This window comes from Mustela nigripes, chromosome 4, assembly GCF_022355385.1.
Source record: "Mustela nigripes isolate SB6536 chromosome 4, MUSNIG.SB6536, whole genome shotgun sequence".
NCBI lineage: Eukaryota > Metazoa > Chordata > Mammalia > Carnivora > Mustelidae > Mustela > Mustela nigripes.
The window spans coordinates 172680859-172697631 of NC_081560.1; the positions used below are offsets into that span (position 1 = coordinate 172680859).

The following is a 16773-nucleotide window of genomic DNA, read 5'->3' on the forward strand; positions in this document are numbered from 1 at the left end:
GTTTGAAATCAAAAGCAGCGTTGGTTCCTTCAGGGAAAAATGATCCCAATCTACCAAAATAAAAGCCAAACAGACTCTAATTGTTCCTTTTCCCACAAGGGGCTTGCCCTTTCTGAAGGTGTGGGTTAGTTCGATAGGACCTTCTCTCCAGCAAGGTTAGTCACTGGAAATTGCCTCATCCCCTGGGTAAAACCCACTTTTAAATCTATTTTAAAACAGACCTCAAAGTGTCTTTGAAAATAAAAGTGCTTTGCTATCTCCATTCTCTTGCCCCCTCCCTCTCAGCAAGGAGATTCCAGTTTTCTCACAGGGCACCCCTGCGCAGTGTCTAATCATCATGCTCAATTAGGAAAGATTTACACTGTAGAGTTTTTATTGAGCCCTCCCTGTGCTGTGAAAAGTTAAATAAATGCTAACCAGGGGGCTAAATTCTTTTCTTGTTTTCCACCAAGGCTAGTTCCATAAATTTTACAATGTCAGGTTTTTCTATTGGTTGTTAGTTTGGTGTTCATCGGAACATTCAGAACATCAGCCTTAACTTTGCCCAACCTTCCTTTTTTAAAATTTTATTTTAAAGATTTATTTATTTTAGAGAACGTGCGTGGATGTAAGCCGGAGGTGGGGGGTTAAAGGGAGAGGGGGAATCTCCAGGAGACTCCTCACTGAGTGCAGAGTCTAACATGCGGCTCTATCTCACAACCCTGAGATTATGACCTGAGCCGAGATCAAGATTCACCTTGATTTCTTGCTCAACCAAGCCCCCCAGGCACCCCCCTGACCCCCAGACTTCTTAACCTGCTTCGACTAAAGGTGCAAGGCTATACCATTCGTGAACCCTTCTTTTCTGTGTCAGCTCTTCAACTTCTTGGAGATTTGAAAAATATCATTTTATGCCACTCGCAAATTTTTTCTGAGTGTGTAAGGATTTTCAAATCAAACCAAGGTTGTTGGGTTTTTTTGTTTTGTTTTGTTTTGTTTTCCTCTTGTCCTCTTTTCTTCCTCCAGTGTCTTACGGTCCATGATTTGGCAACCCCATATGAGAGGCTCCTGAGCCACTGGTCACGTGAGAATGAAGGCAAGAAAAGAAAGGACCAGATGGCATCAAAAGATATGCCTTTCTAGGTCGTTGGTGGTTAAGCTTGCAATCTGGTCACCAGCAGGGAGACCATGGGGGAAAGGGTGGAGAGCAGCACAGCACCATTGTAAGGGCAGAATTCTGCTGTACAGTGTGTTTCAGTAATCTGCTGCGGTGAAAAAAGTTACACGTCAAGGTGAATGAATTTTCTGGTTCGACTTCCCAGTTTATAGTCACAGGGTATTACATTGCTCTTGCAAGGGTGAATTCATCTAAAACCGGCATAATAAGCACATGTGGAAAACTGTGTGCAGTATATTTGGATGGCAGTTTTGAAAAGTGTGGCTCCCACTTGGTCAGTTTCTGTCCTTCAACTGCCATTTACCTTTTGTTACTCTCTTCTCCAAATGCCTGATTCTCCTACCAGTATAAAAACTGGAGGGAATGACATTTGGCTCTCACAGGGACCTTTCCCCACAGGAGAGCAAAGGACATCATTTACCATCCATTCTTCATACTCTTACCTATTTTAAAAGATTATGTTTATAAAACATGGAAAATGGCATCACTGGTCTTTGTGAGACATGATAACTCAGGGCATGTTTTCTTAAGCTATAACTTGGAGCACATTTATAATTACTTGACAGAAGAAATGTTCAATAGGAGCTAATAAAAAATATTTTAGAGGGTAGTCTGCCTTGCTGTTCATCTAGCCTTCCTGCATGTTGACTCCCTTGGCTCGGGCAGATTCTGATTTGTCAGCGCTGTTGCAGACCACCAGACTCCTGAACTTGGCTGTTACTTCCTTACCGAATTCCAGCTTCGTTGTTTTCCCCTGAAAGAAAAAAGTAACTTGATTTCACTTCATGAACTGAGTCCCGTACTCTTTTAATTGCCTGGAAAAGGCTTGCTTTTCTGTAGACAAATCCAGTATCCTTCAAGTCCAAAGTCAAGTTTCAACTACTAAGTGTGCTTTCTCCAGTTACAATCTCCTCTTTTATTCAGATTCTGTTGCCCTTGAATTCCGTGTGACTCATTTCATTATGAACCAGATGAAACAAACAATATATTTCATTCTGTAGTCTAGATTATAAACTCCTAAAGTTCACATTTCTTTTTTTACTTCCACCACTCAAGCAAGTGTGTGGAATATTGCTGAATATACAAAGTCATGTAGTAAATACATATCTCGATGATAAGAAAAAAGAGAAAAAAACATAGACATTTTATGATGTTAGTTGATTTCTACCTAGATTTTAAAGATTTTATTTATTTATCAGAGAGAGAGAGGGAGAGAGCGAGCACAGGCAGACAGAATGGCAGGCAGAGGCAGAGGGAGAAGCAGGCTCCCTGCAGAACAAGGATCCTGATGTGGGACTCGATCCCAGGACGCTGGGATCATGACCCGAGCCGAAGGCAGCTGCTTAACCAACTGAGCCACCCAGGCATCCCTCTACCTAGATTTTAATATGACTTCAGAAAACTGAAGCACCCATTTTTTCCTTGATGTAAAACTCTAGTAAGGGGTCATTGTGAAGTCCCTTAAACTAAATGTAGAAGATATTTCCTATATATACACTGAACTTCAGGGGTTAAGTAAACAAAATTGACAAGTTATTCTTGTGCCAACATACTTGTTAACTTTACTAGTTAGTTGCTTTATTAACTTTTTTAGATGCCTGAATTCAGGGCCCCCTTGGGAGCCTCTAGTTCTTAGCAAGACAACCACCAGTCTTTGTCTCCGTCCTCCAGTCGTATCGTAGGAGTGCAGTTATTAGGCATATATGCTAGAATAATTCTAATGAAGAGTTTAAAGTCACTTTTTACTATGGATTTTTTTGTTTCGTTGTTTTGCTACTGTTTTAGTCTGCCCAGCAGAAGCACTAAGTGATCACGTGAGTCTTCACTCAAGAGGTTTTCCAGTTAAAAATGAGAATTTTACTAAAGGTTCTGTGATTTGGGGTAGCACAGCAGGGCAGCACAATGACTTTAAAATTGTTAAGTCTCATTAAGGGGAATCCATTGATATACCTTTAATTTAGGGAAAAATTTAAAATTCCTTTATCTACATCAGTTATGTCAGATTTCAGCCTAGAGCCAACTATTAGATTTGAACTACTGAACTCAGTAAAGAGGTTTGGAATGGATATACTAACGGACCCTTGACCAAAGCTGGGGTAGTGGGTGCTGGAAGAATCTTGACAGTTCATTACCAAACTCTGACCTCCGGACTCTTCATTATTCTTGCTTGTCAGTGACATAATTGGTTGCTTACTGTCCTCTCCTGCCCCTCTTTCAGATTGCTAGCATTTCAGAATTGCACTTATTATTTCTTGTGTAGTAAGACCAAGCAAGCAGAGTTTGGTAGGTGAACTCATAAAATCATTTTGGCCCTCATTGAGAGGATGATGTGTTTTGTTCCTGGTACAAATGAGACAGTTGCTAAATTGTCAGTTACAACTCTTTAAGGAATAAGGATAAACTGTGAACACATTTGTGGATTTTCTTTTCAGATATACTATTTATTAATTGCTAAATTATGTTATGCCTACGAAGCAAAGAACCAGAGATGTGGATTCACATTGTGTTAGTATACAGTTCAGTACCCAGAATGCTCATCATGGTGATCGTAGTACCTTTAGGATACAGAGAGGGTAAAACCATAAGACTCTGTGCTAGCATTTTCAGTAGAAAATTTCCCTAAGTTGTCCATAGGTTGGGTGTATTAAAGAATGGAATAATTTTTTTTTTAAGATTTTATTTATTAATTTGACAGAGAGAGATCACAAGTAGGCAGAGGCAGGCAGAGAGAGAGGGGGAAGCAGGATCCCCACCGAGCAGAGAGCCCAACGCGGGCCTCGATCCCAGGAACCCAGGATCATGACCTGAGCCGAAGGCAGAGGCTCCAACCCACCGAGCCACCCAGGCGCCCTAAGAATGGAATAATTTTTGTAAGGAGTTTTGTCAGGGCACCGGGGTGGCTCAGTTGGTTAAGCGCCTGCTTTTAGCTCAGGTCCTGATCCCAGGGTTCTGGGATCAAGCCCCGCAATGGACTTCCTGCTCAGCAGGAAGCCTGCTTCTGCCTCTCCTTGTGTCCCTCCCCCTGCTCGTGTTCTCTCTCAGATAAACAAATAAAAATCTTAAAAAAAAATTTTTTTTGTTACCTACCTTTTTCCAAATGTGTAGAAAATTGGAGGTGGGATAACGAAAGAGAGAGGTGAGGGAGAGAAATAAAAATTTAAAACTAAGGAACTGGTGCACTGAGATGTTAGGAAGCAGGGGACTGTTTCCTGGGCTGTTGTTTCAGTGGCTGAAGTTGACCACAGAGCCATCTATTTTGCCTAACCCTGTCCTAGCCGGTCATACCATTTTGCTGTTTCTAATGTGTAGAATCATAAGAAGCTGGCATTTTTATGAGTGAGACTTGTATATCAGAATTTTTCTGTGGTTCAACCTAACATAACAACAGGTAACACTGCAGGATGGCTACAGTTGTAGGGAGAGGTGTGTGTGGGTGTGTGTAAGAGATGGGAGAGAAGAAATGGAAATTCCTGAGCATTTTCTACTCCCTGGGGTTATTCCAGCTGAAAACTTCTACTGTAGCCTGTCATTCTAGGCATTCAAAATCAATACAGTTAATTACCCTGGTATGCCTTCCTACTTCCACATTAGTACACTTGGAGACAGTTTATGGGGTGGCTTAAAAATAAAGCATCTCTGACAGAGATTACCCCTGGGGAGAGTAATCTGAAGTGACTGTGTCTGCGGAGTACAAACGTCATGGTAGAGCCCGAAAACCAGTAAGCGTGCCTGTACTTGCACGTACTTTGCAACTGAAGAATTAGGGGTGTAAAATGGATATAGACTAAGTAATCTGTGAATTATTATTTGTCTTAAAATAGGCTTTAGGAGGTTTCTAGTGCAATATTTAGGCTGTGCTGATTTGACTTTTGTTGTCTTTTGTAGACGAGCTCATCTGCGCCTGTGTTTAGAACGCTTAAAAGTTCTGATTCCACTAGGACCAGACTGTACCAGGCACACAACACTTGGTTTGCTTAACAAAGCCAAAGCACATATCAAGGTGAGAATTTCTTTCATATTTGTACGTGATTGTCTCAGCCCTTGTTTCATTATAAGCAATGATTCCTGTTCATAAACATCAGCTAGCTCACTTAATAACTGACCTCAAGAGGAATCTTCCTGAAAACTTTTCAGCTAATCTGATGGGAGCAACATAACCTGATTAAACTAAATTGTTTTGACAGCATGGCCATCTGAGGAGCTGGGAATACTAGGAAAATGACAATTACTCTGCTGATCTGCAGAAGGCAGGCAATTGTGCCCTCTGGTGGAGATGACGTTGTTTGGCTGTGTCCTCCAGTATTTTTCCATTGAACTAGAGCGCAGAGCAAGTTTCTCTGTTATGGAGATAACTTCACAGACTTTGCGAATTCCATACCGTTACAGTCATGTAGCATTCATTACACACAGAAAGAAAAGAAAAATGAAGAAAATTACTTTTGATGTTTAAAAATACGTATTTATATATGTTTTTAGATACACACATGTATATACCTGTATATTCAGATCTTCTCTGCCAAAGAAGAAAACTTTTAAGATGTTAGGTAAGAATGAATTTTATTGTTTGTACTGGACTGTACACGAGTATCATTTTATCATTTTAGAAACTTGAAGAAGCTGAAAGGAAGAGCCAGCACCAGCTAGAGAACTTGGAACGAGAACAGAGGTTTTTAAAGCGGCGATTGGAACAGCTGCAGGGTCCTCAGGAGATGGAACGAATACGAATGGACAGCATTGGATCGACTGTTTCTTCAGATCGTTCTGATTCAGAGCGAGGTAGGCTGTTTGCTTCTTCCCTAATGAAATACTAAGCATCCCCGTATCTAGATTTAGGCAGGGTACGTTGGAAAGCCCTGTATTTGCTTTCTTCTCTGCAGCCAGTACTGCACCATTCTGGATTTTGTGCAGTCACAACATGGTCAAGCAATGCTGGAGTGAACTATAGAACTTTTTTTATTCTTTATTATGTAGGTACGTATTTTTAACGTTCTACTTTGAAACAATTTTTTGAAAGATTTTATTTGTTTATTTGAGAGAGACAAAATAGTGACAGAGAACATGAGCTGTGAGGAGGAGAAGCAGACTCCCCACTGAGTAGGGAGCCCAATGCGGGGCTCAATCCCACGACCCTGGGATCATGACCTGAGCGGAAGGCACCGCGTAACCAACGGAGCCACCAGGCGCCTCTCTACTTTGAAACAATTTTCAACTTACATAAAAGTTGTGTCTTATATAGAAAATGGTAGAGTTCTCATATATTCTTCACCCAGGATTCCCTACTATTAACATCTTTTGTAGACATAATAGTTCCTGCAACCAGAAAATTAACATTCATGTAATATTATTAATCAATAGACATTACTCATATTTCACCAGTTTTCCCACTAATGTCCTTTGTCTGATCTAGGATCCAATGCAGGATCCAACATTGCATTCGGTAGTTCCTCAGTCTCTATGACCATGACACTTTTGAAGAATACTGGCCAGTTATTTTATATAGTGTCTTTCAAGTGTCTGAGGTTTTCTCATTATTAAGTGGAGGTTTTACATTTGCGGGGAAGAAATATCACAGAAGTGATGTGCTCTTCTCAATTTGTTGTATTAGGAAGATACATGATGTTATGTTTCATAACTGGTCATGTTAATTTTTATGTTTGTATTTTAAAGGTCACACCCTTCATTTCTCTTTCCATCTGTCCCAGACTGTTTGTCTTTGGCAGAATGAAAGATAAGAACAAACCAGAAATTTTGTTTGAATTTTACTGATCCGTTCATCTAAAGCTCCTACCACATCAGTCCTCACAACACAATAGAAGATCCCAGAGATGAACTGTCATGATTTGAAGCTTTATATTAGGGAAAATAGAGCTCATGAGATCTTGAGGATTCTAAAACAAAGAATTGTTTGTAAGGACAAAAGAATTTCTTTTGACTTTGTATATGGAAGTTTTCAAACATACACAAAAGTAGGATAGAATATTGAATTCTCATGTACCCATCATCCAGTTTCTTATATTCCGTAGAAGCATTTCAAATTGATTTTTGATCCCTTTTAACACAACCCTAGGAGTCCTTGGGTTTGTTGTTTTTGTTGTTTTGCTGTGTAAGTTTGTTTTTATGTGGCACTCAATTTCAGAGAACAAAAGTTTATCAGAGGCAGCAGCAGGAACCTTGGGGACATGCTGCATCTGTCTGACAATTGTAGCAAGAATGACCCCAAATTAAGGGGCAGACCTTGATCCTAGTCTTTCTTCTGCTGGTTAGTAGCTGCCTGACTTTGTTAGGTCTGCAGGTTTGAGCTGCCCTTCCTGCTGTTAACTCCTCCTTGTACCCACCCCACCTCCAAATTTGAGAAAGAGGGTGTCTTCATCATTATAGTTCTCATTTTTTTTTTAGTAGTCCCCATGTGCTAGAACCTCTTTTCCTGTTCTCATCTAGAAGCTCTCTTTCCCAGTATTACATGGGACTTTTAGTGAGATCTCCAGTCCATTTGGCTAGACCAGTCTCTCATTTTACTTTGTGATGATTGAGTACAGCGAGCTCTGTTGGATAGGGTGTTTTGATTCTATTTTCTAATTGTAGGTTGGATGAGTATTCTGTGATACCGGGAAAGACCAAATAGCCTGTGAAGCATTATGGATGTAAAACAAATAGTTATGAATTCATAGGATTGTTTGGACAGCTTGTTTGGACAGATGCCTGCATTTTAGAAACAGATTTCTAAAACTTTTTGAAGCAACAAGCCCTTTTGAAAATAATACTCTTTGAAATAACTTACTCTGTCTTCTTGGGCTCAGCAAGAATTCACTTTTCCTAAAGCAGTTGTGATCAGTGTGAACCCTTAGAATCAGTGCCAGATACGAAACATCAGACTTTGAGCTTAAAAGAATCGAAGAATCTTGAGTTCATTCTGGCTGTTCTGGGAGAGAACAGTTTTTCAACTGCCTTTTGTTTTTTAAAATGTATACTATATTTTATGTAGTATTGGTGATTACATATGTAGTAGTTAACACACTGTTGATAGCCAGTCATGTATTTAGGGAGTCATATTTAGGGAGTATTTAGCCAGTCATATGTATTTAGGGATTAAAAAATCATGTTTGATTTTGAAGTAAAGTTAAATACCATCACTGAAATGCTTTTGCTGTTATCTTTGCTTAGATCTCACTATAATCCAGAGACTTTTCAGGTTCATACCCTCATTTCAAGCTGTATTTCATTCAAGGAAATTAAATCGAATTGAATATAAATCCCTCAGCATTCACTCTGTAATAACTGGCTTAGTTTGGTTACTGGGTAGTCAGAGGTGTTTGTGATGAATCCTAGAAGTCTGTAGAACTGTCTGTAGAATGAGACTGCCAAAGGCAAGAATAAATGGATAAATTTTCTAGTTCACCTATACTAAACTAATACTTTTTTCCCTCTTTAAGGCAACTCTGATTAATAAACAACACTGAGAATTAGTTTCTAGTTTAATGCAAAACAGATGTAGTTAAAGCACTTGGGGTTGGGATTTTTTAATATTAAGCACTAATTCCCAAATAGGCTGAGTTCTTTTGGTGGGAGGTCCAGATGGACTGGCGTCAAAGGCTTTAGTAAACTTGCTGATTGAGACCACCACTGGTTACCAGACATTCCCCTTTACAAAATGTATCCCTGCGTCTCTTCACCTTTAGTTACTTCTGTTCTCCAGAGATCATGGATAATAAGCTTGCATAATTATTTTACACTACAAAAACATAATCACTTTTTCTTATTCCCTTTTCTCAGTTTTTGAAAGTCCAGATTACTAATGTTCTTCTTTTTCTCTCTTTGGCAGAGGAGATTGAAGTGGATGTTGAAAGCACAGAGTTCTCCCATGGAGAAGTGGACAATATCAGTACCACCAGCATCAGTGACATTGATGACCACAGCAGCCTGCAGAGTATTGGGAGTGACGAGGGTTACTCCAGTGCCAGTGTCAAACTTTCGTTCACTTCCTAGAACCCAGCATGACATAACAGTGCAGGGCAAAATATTCACTGGGCCAACTCAATCCAAACAATCTCTTAAATTGGGTTCATGATGCAGTCTCCTCTTTAAAACTAAACAAAACTATACTTGAACAAAAGGGTCAAAAGACCTCTATTTAAGCAAATACTTAGCAAAAAGTGGGGCAGAGCCTCCCCAGCAGAACAAATACTCATAATATTCATATTTGAAAATCTGTTTCTAATGGCAGCAGAAAACTTGGTGAAATTTTCTTGATTTAGTTTATTTGAAAGAGGACATTGGAGATTCTGTCCTCTTTTTCTTCTGTAGTTTGCTCATATACAATGAGTAGACACATTTAAGGATGGGGTTATGAACCCTTCCTGAGTTTTATGGTCCTAAAAACAAAATCAAACCTATAGTAATGAGAAGACAAGATAATCAGGCATTAACTTGGATAGCTAAAGAGCTATTAAAACTCAGCCTGGGACAGCTTATCATGAAGCCTGTGGATGATCAATTCTTGGAAAAAAAAAAAAAAAAAAAAAAGCAAGCTCATTTCATGCTCTGCAAAAGGAGAGACTCCCATGAAGCCTTTTGAAAGGGATCATCACGCAGCTCAGCTTTCTGTTGGATTCCATGCTAAGCAAGCTAACCTTATCCTGCATTGTTTTCAGTAGGGCACCCCACCGCCAGCTGGACAGTCAGCCGCCCTTAGGCCCTTGGGCAGCATGGGGGCAGTATGACAGCCCCTACCACACAGGGCCTATGAATTCGGATTGAGGGGCCAGAAGGAAAAAGCTCTCCATGCCTCTGTGTCTGTGTGGGCCAGAAGAATCGGTGCACGCAGATTAGCAGGCCAAGGTCTGAGCCACGGCAGCATTTTTATTTCAGATTTTGATAACTGTTTGTATGTGTTGAAAACCAAAATGACATCTTTTTAAAGCTTGTCCATAAAGAACATAGATGTCTTTTATAGTGGAAAAACACATGGGAAAAAAAAAATCATCTATTTTGATGCAGCATTTGATAATGATAAAACACCTCACACCTCACTCTTTATAGTGCACAAAATGAATGAGGTCTGGGCTAGGTAGAGAAAAGGTCAATGCTGTTTTTATTTTCTTTTAGAATCATTACCTTTTACCAGCTTTTAACCATCTGATATCTATAGTAGACACGCTATAATACTTAACATAGTTGAGTTGGGCACTTGTCTCGTTTTATTGTAAAGATTTGCTTTCGTTTTCCTACCGGCGTCTCTCTCCTTCCTCACAGTCCCACTGTGCAGGTGCTGTTGTTGCTCTTCCCAATATTTTCAGAAACGTTTTAAGTGAAATTTCTTTTCTAGCCTGCACTTTGATGTCATGTGTTACCTTTGTCTTTCCAAATCCAAGGTGTTCACCCCCCCCCACCCCGCCTTCTCCTTTACCCCAGGAAGCCTTCTTGGACCCCCTTACCCCTGGCTCTTTGGACTTTGTATACTTTGAATAATTTAACTACCCTTAATTACTTAAAAAACAAAAAAAGCTTTATGATTTTCGTAACTTATTGCTGATTTTAATGGGTTGTTAATTTCAGTCCTGTAGTTTTATTTTGTTTAGGTAGGGCTGGGCAAGGAAAAAGAAAATAAAGACCACCATATGTAGCAGTGCAGTTGAGTTGTGTGTTTAGTAATGTTAGACTATCCTTTGTAAGTAGCACTTTGACAGCTTTCACTGCTTCTGTGTATGAAGTGTACCATCTTGGTCACACACAAGGCCTCGGCATATACTTGTTTGTGCTCTTCCTGTGCCTCCGAAAACATTTTATCCTTGATTGTGCTCTGTTTGAGTGGAAGAAATCCTTTGAAGTAGATGTGTGAAAAACTGCATGCCTTTAGAAGCCCATTATTAGAACTTGCTACTTCAGGTGCTGGGGACTTAATGAAAAACATGATAAATTCATTTCTCTGGCCCAAGTCAATTATTTTTGGTTTCACTTATAATTACTCCTGGCTGGGTCAAAATGTTGCTCTATGTATTTGCTTACTTTTGACTTTCCCAAGGGAGACAGTTTAAAGACTCTGCTAACTACCATGATAGTAAATGGAAGCCAATGACGAAGCTTCCGTTTTGTTGTTCTCATGGCATTCACTGGCATCACTCGCCTCGGGCTGGAGTTTCGGACTTCATTCAGGAGACCTTGAGGTGCTGCCATTTTGTTGTATATGTACAGGTTGGTGGTCTGGAAAGCCTTTGTCACAAATCTATAGTAACTATTTCAACTGCCCTCTAAATTACTCTTTCCCTGGGTTTGTTTACCTTGTGGGAGGGGAGTGGATTGTATGATGAGTAAGAAGTATTAATTTTTTAAAAGACAAATCGACTTTGAAGATATAAAAGTTAATTGCAAGAAATAAAAATTGTGAATGAAGAACACCCGAGTGCTTTTTGTCCCACCCTTCTCTAGGAAGGAAAAAATCAGAATGAGCATCCACACCTTAAGAAGCAACTATCCCCTACATGTTCAAGTTGATACGACTTCAGTAGTCCGAATTAATGGCAATTTGAATCATTGCCATTCCTGTTCTGTAATTTAAACAGGTGCCTTCTTGACTGGTAACTCCACGTAACCTAACTGCAGATGGTTTAACGTACCCGATAATCTTAACTGCTTCAGGTAGGACACAAAGCCATTTGTTATTATCTGTTCCTAATGACTTTTTAGGGTATCCCTTTGGCTACAACTGTCCATCTAAATTGAAAATAAGTCTGGAAGTTCCTGTTTAGTCCCTACCTACTAACCTGAGTTAAGGTACCCTTTATGTAAAATGCCTGAGTAATATATTAATAGATAGAGGTAAGTCTTATTTCAGCGCATATTTATTACCAAAGAAGATTCTGATGAAGTCAGACTGTAGTTTCTGGTTAGAATAGGTATGAGAACTCTAGTAGAAACGACTTTTCTAGTCCCCACGATGGTAGCTTTTAGCATTATGTGAAGGGATTTTAAAGGCAGGATTATTGAGGCAAAATTTCCTAACCTAAGGCCACATTGCTTCCTGGGTCATTTCTCGCAAGAAAATCGTTTAACTTCTTGGAGAAGGTTCTTTGGTAAGTTTTTTTTTCTTCCACTTGAAGAAGCAGGAGCTGCCTTTCCCCCCTTTCTTTTATTATCCTTACATCTCAAAAATTCCATACTCCCTACAAATAGCAGCATAATCTGGGAAGAACAGGTTTTTTTGGGTCACATTTAAATACTGGTTCTAATATTTGCTGTGGACTCTGGGCAAGTTAATTTCTTCATGGCGCCTGTTTCCTCCTGAAAAGTTGTTACAAATACTACCTCTATTTTGAAAGGTTGTCGGGATTAAAACTTATATATGTAAATCCCCACACATATTCAACCTAGGAGTTTGTAGCACCAAAAGAAAATAAGGTTTGTACTTCTCCTTTCTCGATGAATGCAACCTTCGAATTTCTTCATCCTTAATCTTGAATTTTAGTTATTCTGACTCTGGGTCTTGCAGAAAAAGACAATTTTAATAAATAAAATGGTTCACTTTCACAGAATTCCATGACAGGTTATACTTTGTAAGAAGTCACTTTTGATGTCCTATAGAATTTTTTAAATAAAGACTTTGTAAGATTGATGTATCAGCGGTTTTAGTGATTACCTGGATCTGTCTAAAAAAAAAAAAAAGACTAACCCGAGCTTCAGTCTGTTAAACACTAGTAATAACCACTGCATAATGCCTTAGTTAATATTTAATGCTGGCCTTGCCAAGAAAAAATCTTGGCCCATGTACTAGATCTAAGAGGAAACTGGTTTTCTTGTGGAATACATCTGATTCTTCCAAATAAGTGTAGTTCAAGATACAGGTACTGGCTGACAACCTCACTTCTTGGTTGTTTTACCTTCCATTACCATCATAAATTATTAAGGGAAATGGCTTAGATGAAGCTCTTTTAAAGACTCTGCTAACTACCATGATAGTAAATGGAAGCCAATGACGAAGCTTTTGTTTTGTTGTTCTCATGGCATTCACTGGCATCACTCGCCTCGGGCTGGAGTTTCGGACTTCATTCAGGAGACCTTGAGGTGCTGCCATTTTGTTGTATATGTACAGTACTTTTAAAGTACTGCCAGCTAACTTCCTATAACTTTGAATTTTTTTCCTTTTCCTCAAACTCTTACTCTTTGTTATAGAGGAATGCTTGAAGTCTTTATTGGTAGGGCAATAACTGGGATATTTATCTCGGATTTTCACATCAGGGCACCAAACAACAGCATTATAGAAACATAAAAGCCATAAGGTGTCTCTAAAATGCATATTAAAAATACAAATTTAAGAAGCCAGTTGGTTCTAAACTAGCAGCTTTATCACACTCTGAAAGGTACGTCAACTAAACCTGACAGAGCTTTTGGAGGGAAAAACCTGGCAAAAGAACCAAAGGGATACTTACTCCTTCCTGCATACTTCTGAGCAATGAACAATTGGACAATTACCATCTATTGAAGACTAGCCTAGCTGCAGGTCTCAGGCTTCAACTCTGGTTTTCCCAGGATAAATCAAGTGTCCTCCAAGCCTGAATGCTTTCTCTAGTCAGAAATGCACTGCATCTCGCTAAAGTGAGTACAGGGCTTGAAAGGGGAAAAGACAAAAGCACATTAGTTTTCACCAAGAAAGGCAAATCACAAGCCAGCAAAATAATAAACATGACTTTGGGCCTCAAGTTGAGAAAGTAGCTCTTCAAACAAAAAGCAACCTTTCTCTTAATGCATGGAACTATGGCTTCTTTAGCTGTGATCTTAAGATAGTAACTGGGAAAACAAATTACAACTTTAATAATTTCAGTAACTTAAGTCTGTGCTCATTTCATAAAAGCGATTGGTGAAGTGCCAGGTGTAAGTAAATTGTCAGTTTTTATTTCCTGGGAACTAAAATTGGTAATTTTAGCTAGTTCAGCAGTCAACTACCACAAACCCCATAGTATGCTCAGATCTGCTTTACCCCAGTCAAGGCCACAAAAGAACCACCTTTATATATATATACATAAGCTGGAAGGCAGAAAAGGCAATCGAAGAACCTCACAGAACTCTAACAGCTTCGTCTTACATGTTTTTTTACTTTCTGTTGGCTGGGCCAGGACAAATTCTTAAAATGCCAATTTTAGTCTCTGCACCTTTTAAGGTATTTAAAAGAGGATTCAATTACTTGTGTTTTGTTTAAATTATGGTATTACCTCTTCTATTATCTACTATGTTCTTCCTCCCCATTGTAGGAAAAATTCAGTTTAACTTGCAACTCAAAAACCCTAGATATAAAGAATGTTGACATTTACTGTTGAATAGGTAAATTACCATTTATACTGATCGTTTCATAGTATAATATAAATAATACAATCCAGCAGATATTTATTGAACTGTAAAGATTTTAACAAATACAAAACCTTACTGGTTTTAAGATTTTTTTTTTTTTTCTTCTTTCGTCTTCAGTTAATGTCCAAGTTGAGGCAAAAAGCCAAACCAAAGCTCCAAAAATATTTTTTGGCTGAATCTGCACAAGTGACATTTTTTACCTTTTATAATTACAACCTACAGACACAACTTATAAAACTATGATTTTCATTTGTCACAAGATGGTTTTCTTTTTTTTTTTTTTAAACATTTATTTGAGAGAGTTAGCACATGCACAGCAGTGGGAGGAAGAGGGGAGGGCCAGAAGGAGGGAAAGAGAATCTCAAGTAGACTCAGCTGAGTGTGAAGCCCCACACAGGGCTCGATCTCACAACCCTGAGATCATGACCTGAGCCAAAATCAAAAGTTGAACACTTAACCCACTGAGCCACCCAGGTGCCTCTTCTCCTACTATTTTAAAGGCAGATACACTCAGCATTAAAACTGCATTGTAATGGAAACATACCCACATGCACATATACTGGGACAAAGCATACTAAAATAATGAGTGATAAATAGGTGCATTTCATTTTGCTCTAATGCCTAATTTTAATAATTGGGCTAAGGAAATTGCCCGTTAGTAATTTTTCCTTCATTTCAAAAGTCAAACTGTTTTTGTACTTAACCTAAAACATGGTTCTAGGCCAGGGGATGCACATCAGAATCACCTCTGGTGTTTGTCAAAAACAGATCTACTTTGGCGGCCTGGAATAGACCCAGATCCAGGAATCCCTCTTTTAATTTTAAGCAAGTATTAGGGTAACTTTATTTTAACCTGTACTCCTTTCCCATCAGAGACATGCCGTAAAATTGCCTAATACAAAAATTTAAACATCTATTAGCACGTACTGAATTTAATCACTTTGGTAATTTGACAGCATTTCAGTAATACATTTATAATTATGGGCTTCAAATTATAAGCAATGGACGTTGTTATCCATTATGATGTGAATTGTCATTGTTAAGGAAAAACAAGTCACCATCACCACTTGCACAGTAAATAGCAAACACTTCTACTGTGTGTACCATTTTCAGGTATTCTAATAAGCACTTTACTAATTAACTCACTCATCTTTACTACATAATGAAACTGGTATTTTTATTCTACAGCTGAGAAAGCTAAGACAAACAAGAGTTAGGCACACAGGTAAAAGCCAGGATTCTAACAGCAATCTGGCTCCGGAGGCCTTGCTCTTCCAGTATGGTCTTTCTACATGTTAATTAAAAAAGCATTTGTTGTCTGTGATACTAAATTTATTATTACTAAAATTTATTATTGGGGGGGGGGGTGTATGAGGCCTGTTCTTTCTTGAAATGATCAATAACAAAGTCAAATGTCAAGTTTTGAGAAGATCCGTGTAACCACAGCTACTTGGAGGCTGTGTATCACTCATGTCAGGAACTCATTCTGAGTTTCAGCTTCAAGACTCCCTTTTTGATGGGGAAACTACATTAAATTTTGTAACAGAGGGTTCTATATATCACAAAGTGTCATGTTTGGTTTTAGAGTATTGAACTTAACCACCTTCCCTTGTAAAATATCACTGGTATCATGCTTCTCATGAAAGCATCACACTAGGAGAAAGGTGCTCCATCCCCCCAGGGATCCTTTTAGTTTAGTCCAGAAACATGATCATTAACTTGCCACTAGCACGTTTCAAAGGGCCACATCTACATCTTTTGACACAGAGACTAGGGATCTCATGCTGTACTTTTTTTTTTTTTTAACTGTTTTATTCCTTCTCTCTCTCCTACAAAGCCCCTCCAGGAAAACTCATGTGCAGAAAGGCAGGCCCTTGGGTCAAAAGAGATACAAGTCTCAACACAAGAGTCTTGCCTATACAAATAACAGGTAAATTACTATACCAACAAATGTACCAAGGTGATCTCACCAAAACCCATCCTATGTAGTCTAACATCGTACCAAATTTCTTTCCAAGTGCTTCTGAATTTAAAGGGATCCCTTGCAATCCTTCAAAGATACCATTATTAGGAGATTTGTTACACTGGTAACAAGAACAGTATATTTTTAGGAGTTCTTCAAGCTAAGTAGCCCTCTACTGCTCTAATTTGTGCCTTGTATTTAAAAAAGACTTCACTTTTCATTCTGTCCTACATGCTCTACCCTGTGGCCATAAATTACAGGAAGGAAAACTGACCCTCCTGGGTTGGGAGGGAGGGAAAGGGACAAGATAAAGAACTCT

General features: G+C 38.9%; 1 protein-coding gene across 2 annotated transcripts in view; it reads left to right on the forward strand.

The window, feature by feature from the left end:
• MXI1 (MAX interactor 1, dimerization protein) overlaps window positions 1-11545 on the forward strand; it is an 81764-nt gene extending 70219 nt beyond the window's left edge. For both annotated transcript variants that reach the window (XM_059398542.1, XM_059398543.1), the window contains exons 4-6: window positions 5042-5156; window positions 5761-5932; window positions 8976-11545. In XM_059398542.1, the coding sequence (XP_059254525.1) occupies window positions 5042-5156; window positions 5761-5932; window positions 8976-9139 (451 nt within the window). In that variant the 3' untranslated portion in view covers window positions 9140-11545. The remainder of the gene's footprint in view (window positions 1-5041; window positions 5157-5760; window positions 5933-8975) is intronic.
• The last annotated feature ends 5228 nt before the right edge of the window (window positions 11546-16773 follow it).